Below are 4776 nucleotides of genomic sequence, written 5' to 3' on the forward strand. Positions count from 1 at the left end.
TAATTCGATTAAAACAAAAAATAGTTTCACAAAAAAATTAGATATTGGATAACACAGAAAGCACATGCATTTTAGTTTGCTCGATTCCATGTACTCGTTTTTCCACCATAACACTATCTTGCCAAGTGAAGTGGGGAATGGCGTACATCACTTCCGAAATATTAGCATTTGACCATATAAATATAGCAATGCCAGTTTATGAGTAATGTCATTCAAGATATTTGCTGACTTCGAATAGGAGATGGAAGACAAAACTCACGAAGAATAGAGGGTAAAATACAAGGGTGACACTAAGTAAGGCTCCGGCAGAATTTTTTTCTAAGGAATACAACAATCTCAAATGTTATTCACTGATAGTCTTTGTGAACTAAACTCCCTTGCGGGTTTCATTCAGAAGCCGCTGATGATCCTAAACTACCGCAAGAGATGCTACTGTAGCACAAATGTGCAGGCCAGACTGCTACTGAAGCACAAATTTTGTAGATAAACCATGCTCGATGATTCATGGATCAGTTAGCTGTCCATGGTCGGGTAGTAGGCGTAGGTGGCGATGCCGCAGTTGGCGCCGTTCCCGCGCGAGAGGCGCATGTAGCCCGCCTCGCCCCATCCCGTCCCCCACTGGTTCTTCACCACCCAGTACTCCTGCCCGCTGCCGTCCGCCCCGTAGCCCACCACCGTCACGGCGTGGTTCAGCCTCTGCCCGCACGACGAGCTACCGGAGTACACGCCGCTCATGTAGTGCCGGAAGTCAGGGTCCGATGCCTCCACGCCCACGGCCACCGGCTGGCTGGCCGCGAGCTCCTGCAACGCGCCCTCGTCGCCGTACAGGGTCGCCCACCGCGGCGCGCCGACGGAGGCGACCGAGTTTGGCATGACGCCGCCGCTGCGGCACGCGCCCTGCTGGCCGTTGTACGCGTAGGCTGCCTCTGGCTGCAGGCCGCCGCTCGCGGCGACGTAGCGCAGCGCGGCGTTGATGTCGCCGGCGTTGCAGGTGTTGGCGCCGCCCGTGCAGTCGAGCACCTGCTGCTCCGACATGGAGATGAGGTCGCCGGTGGCGATCTTCACGAGCCCCTCCGTCGCCGCCACCGCCGCGAACGCCCAGCAACTCCCTGTACACACGCAACGTGCGCGCTTAAACATTTGTATTCGTTTGCGAACTTCGGCGTATGTATGCATGCATGCAGAATTTTACCGCAGGAGAGCTGGTTCTTGACTTGGGTGAGGGCACCCTGGGCCCTCCAGTCCATGCTGTCCGGCGTGTCCTGGAACTGGCCAGCGGCAGCCTTGGACATGTTCACCGCTGCCACCGGCGCGTAGTCCACGCCGCGCTGGTGACGGTAGCCGAGGTGCATCTCGAGGAACTCGTCGTCGGTGAGGTCGGAGAACTGGTTGAGCCCGAGCGTGTACGTCCGGTCGCCCGCCCGGTTGACAGCGTCGACGTGCTGCGCGTTGGCCGCGAACACCTCCTGCCGGCTCAGTTTCTCTTCAGCGTCCGCGTACGCGCGCCCGAACTTGGCCATCCACAGCTCGTGCCTGGCGGCCACGGTGTGCACCCCTCGCGCCGCGGCGAAGTCGGCGACGGCAGCGGCGGCCACGAGCGCGAGCGCGAGCAGTGTGCCGTTGAGGCGGCGCGAGCTGTTAACCGGCGCCATCAGTGAGTTTGCTTATGCTCAGGTCCTGTTGCAATGGGTTTGGGAGCTAGCTAAGCACGTCGCAAGCATGCCGCCGCGATTCTATTTGTACGCGCGCCAACGGCAGACAAGATGGGGCATCCGGGCGAGCGGATTCCATACTTTTCGTTGCGGATCACGGCCGTCGCGCGCATACAGCAGCACCATTACTGTGGATGGAAATGATGCAGAGGCCTAAAAGAAATACTGTAGATGAAGTGCGGTCAAGCGCCGAAGTCGAACGTATTGATAGCGAGTCCATGACTCCATGGATGTTCCTATCCGGCGGCTGCTCTCTTCCTCCGTATGTTCTTGAATTCTTCTTCTTCTTCTTCTTCTTCTTCTTCTTTCTTCTTCTTCCAAGAATTTGTGCGGAACACTGCAGAGTGCTCTGCCCACTCACTATAATGGACGCACAGAGCTTGAGAAATCGATGTTTGATCGAAATGGGATCGGCCTAAACTTTCGCTTGCTTGTTTGTCCATTTTTCCTTGTGGAAATCGCGCGGATTGCTTCGTAGCGTACTACTCGACGAAAATAGAAACAACCTAATTTCGCAGACTGCACTACACGGTACTGTTTAGCTAGACGGTACCCCTGCGCGATTGACGTGAGCATTAGTTGTAATATATTTTGTTGAGATTTTATCGTATACAACATGAATATTTAGATTAATAACATAACAATTGAAACTATCTTTTGAAGGAGGTTGAAACCCTTGGCCTTTGTATCATTACTAGTGGCTGGGGCGCCACCTGGTGGCACCACAGTAGTCATGTGCGCTCTCATTCTGATTATGCACATGGTTTGTCATCTCCACATACATAAATTGAGCTTTTTGAAGAATTTTAACACAGTCATACAATTGCTTATACATAAAAACATCTACACTTATACCCACAGCTATACATACAGCATTGCAGTAGCACGACCTAGCACCTACAAAATATAGTAGGATAGCAACAGTAACAGTCGTCAGGTACAGGCACAGGAAAGCAACATGCTTGAGGATCATATACATGTTGGTGTTGATATTTTAACTATACTAACATGATCAACTGGCACTGAAAAGATGACCAATCTGGCTAAGCACATCAGAAATCCAACCTCCCAAGATATTAAGTCATTGATTCTTCGCATCCCATGATTCCCTAAGTAATGAATCCAACCTCCCAAGACTGTATGAGTGTTCATCCCAGGTGTGTGCATTTTTCATAGGCTAGACATCAAGTTGGATTATATTTCCTCATCCTTGCAACAGCACCACAACTGCACAAGAGCTTCAATTATTCCCTACAAAACAGAAGTACTACTATGCATCACATAGAACGCACCCATGCAACAACGAAAAACATAAGTAATTTTAGAGCAGTGTAATTAATGAATGCGGACATGGAGTATTGTGTTTTTGTGTCAATATTACTTTCTGAGTCATGTGACCGTTCCTGCATTCTGTAGCTCTAAATACTACTACTCTTAGAGCACGTATCTGCATATGAAATCACGTTCATAGCGAACCAAATGCACAACATGCAATTGAGCGCAAGAGATGATTCCTTGAATACCACTTGATCATCCATTAACCCGTCCAAAAATTTAAAATATATTTGTTTTTAGATCTCAGATTCTCAGCCATATCGTGTGCATTTGTTTGTATTGCATGGATGAAAAATATGAGATGAAAAAGACATCAACCTACAATACACCTCTTCCAGATTGAATACAAAGTTAAATACAAGAATGAAGGGCTGGTTTGAAAGAGAGTGTCAATTTTAAGTTTGTTGAGAATACATGGATACCATAAAATATTAACTTTGAAATGGAGTGTGTATCTTACTTGCACGGTGATCATAGGTCCCCGAGTGGATATCATTGAGAATCATTCGAACTTCTTCTGGGGTAATGCATCGCTGAGCAACTCCAGTCACACTTTCTCTGTACAGTCGACCGCTTATCAAGGTGAAGGCTTTGGATCGACGGACGATCTGTCGCGCTTCATCTTCGTCTTCTGGCAACTCTTTCTTGAAAATATATGCGATGTACGGTACAGTCCAATCAGGAATGATGACCAAAACTTCCATGACTAGGTCGACCACAACTGGGACTTCAACTTCAGTCGGATCAGTGGAACTCTTAGGTTGCGGGGGCTCTTCCGTGAAGGGATCTCCCTGGACTGATGGTGTGTGAAGGTGCTCTAAGAACACATTGCTGGGAATGGGCTCTCTCTTAGAACCTATCTTAGCCAGGTCATCTGCTGCCTGGTTCTTCAGTCGGGGAATATGGTGGAGCTCTAGACCTTCAAACTTCTGTTCTAACTTTCTAACTGCATTGCAATAGCCAGTCATAGCCGGGCTTCTGACATCCCACTCTTTCATCACTTGATTAACCACCAAATCCGAGTCGCCGAAGACCATTAGGCGACGGACGCCGAGTGAAATGGCCATTCGCAACCCATACAAAAGAGCTTCGTACTCAGCCTCATTGTTGGAGAATCAAAGTGAATCTGAAGGACATAACTAAGTTTGTTGCCTCGCGGGGATACCAGAACAACTCCAGCACCAGAACCACTCAACATTTTGGATCCAAAAAGAACATAGTCCAATGTTCCGACTGGACTTGAGTCGGTTGTTGCTGTTCAATCTACTCGACGAGGAAATCTGCTATTGCTTGGGATTTGATTGCTTTCTTTGCCTCAAACTTGATATCTAACGGAAGGAGTTCAATCGCCCACTTTGCCACTCGACTAGTTGCATCTCTGTTGTTCAGAATTTCTGACAATGGAGCGTCGCTGACGACTGTGATGGAGTGATCTGAGAAATAATGTGCCACCTTCTTTGCAGTCAAGTAAATTCCATAGACCAACTTTTGGTAATGCGGATACCTCTGCTTGGATGGAGTTAAGACTTCAGAAATATAGTACACTGGGCGCTGAACTTTATGGGTTTTACCTTCTTCTTCCCACTCGACCGTGAGTACTGTACTGACAACTTGTCCAGTGGCTGCAATATAAAGCAGCAAAGACTCCTTGCTAACTGGAGCAGCGAGCACCGACTGGGTGGAAAGCAGGGTTTTGAGCTCTGCAAACGCTGCGTCACGTTCATGAGTC

The 4776-nt window shown here is 48.8% G+C and overlaps 1 protein-coding gene across 1 annotated transcript; it reads right to left on the reverse strand.

The window, feature by feature from the left end:
- Positions 1-513: 513 nt before the first annotated feature.
- On the reverse strand, positions 514-1652 carry LOC119297237 (ervatamin-B-like). The gene is made up of 2 exons (XM_037575108.1): positions 1193-1652; positions 514-1109 (listed from the first exon to the last, which is right to left on the reverse strand). Exons 1-2 carry the CDS (start codon positions 1650-1652, stop codon positions 514-516), a joined length of 1056 nt encoding a protein of 351 aa, XP_037431005.1.
- Positions 1653-4776: the final 3124 nt, after the last annotated feature.

Source organism: Triticum dicoccoides, chromosome 5A (genome assembly GCF_002162155.2).
Source record: "Triticum dicoccoides isolate Atlit2015 ecotype Zavitan chromosome 5A, WEW_v2.0, whole genome shotgun sequence".
Classification (NCBI taxonomy): domain Eukaryota; kingdom Viridiplantae; phylum Streptophyta; class Magnoliopsida; order Poales; family Poaceae; genus Triticum; species Triticum dicoccoides.

Bases quoted from the DNA above. Each gene is read 5' to 3' on its own strand.
- LOC119297237 (XM_037575108.1), bottom strand. From the start codon at position 1,652: ATGGCGCCGGTTAACAGCTCGCGCCGCCTCAACGGCACACTGCTCGCG. The intron at 1,110-1,192 runs GTAAAATTCTGC...GCGTGTGTACAG, and splicing joins CAAGAACCAGCTCTCCTGCG to GGAGTTGCTGGGCGTTCGCG.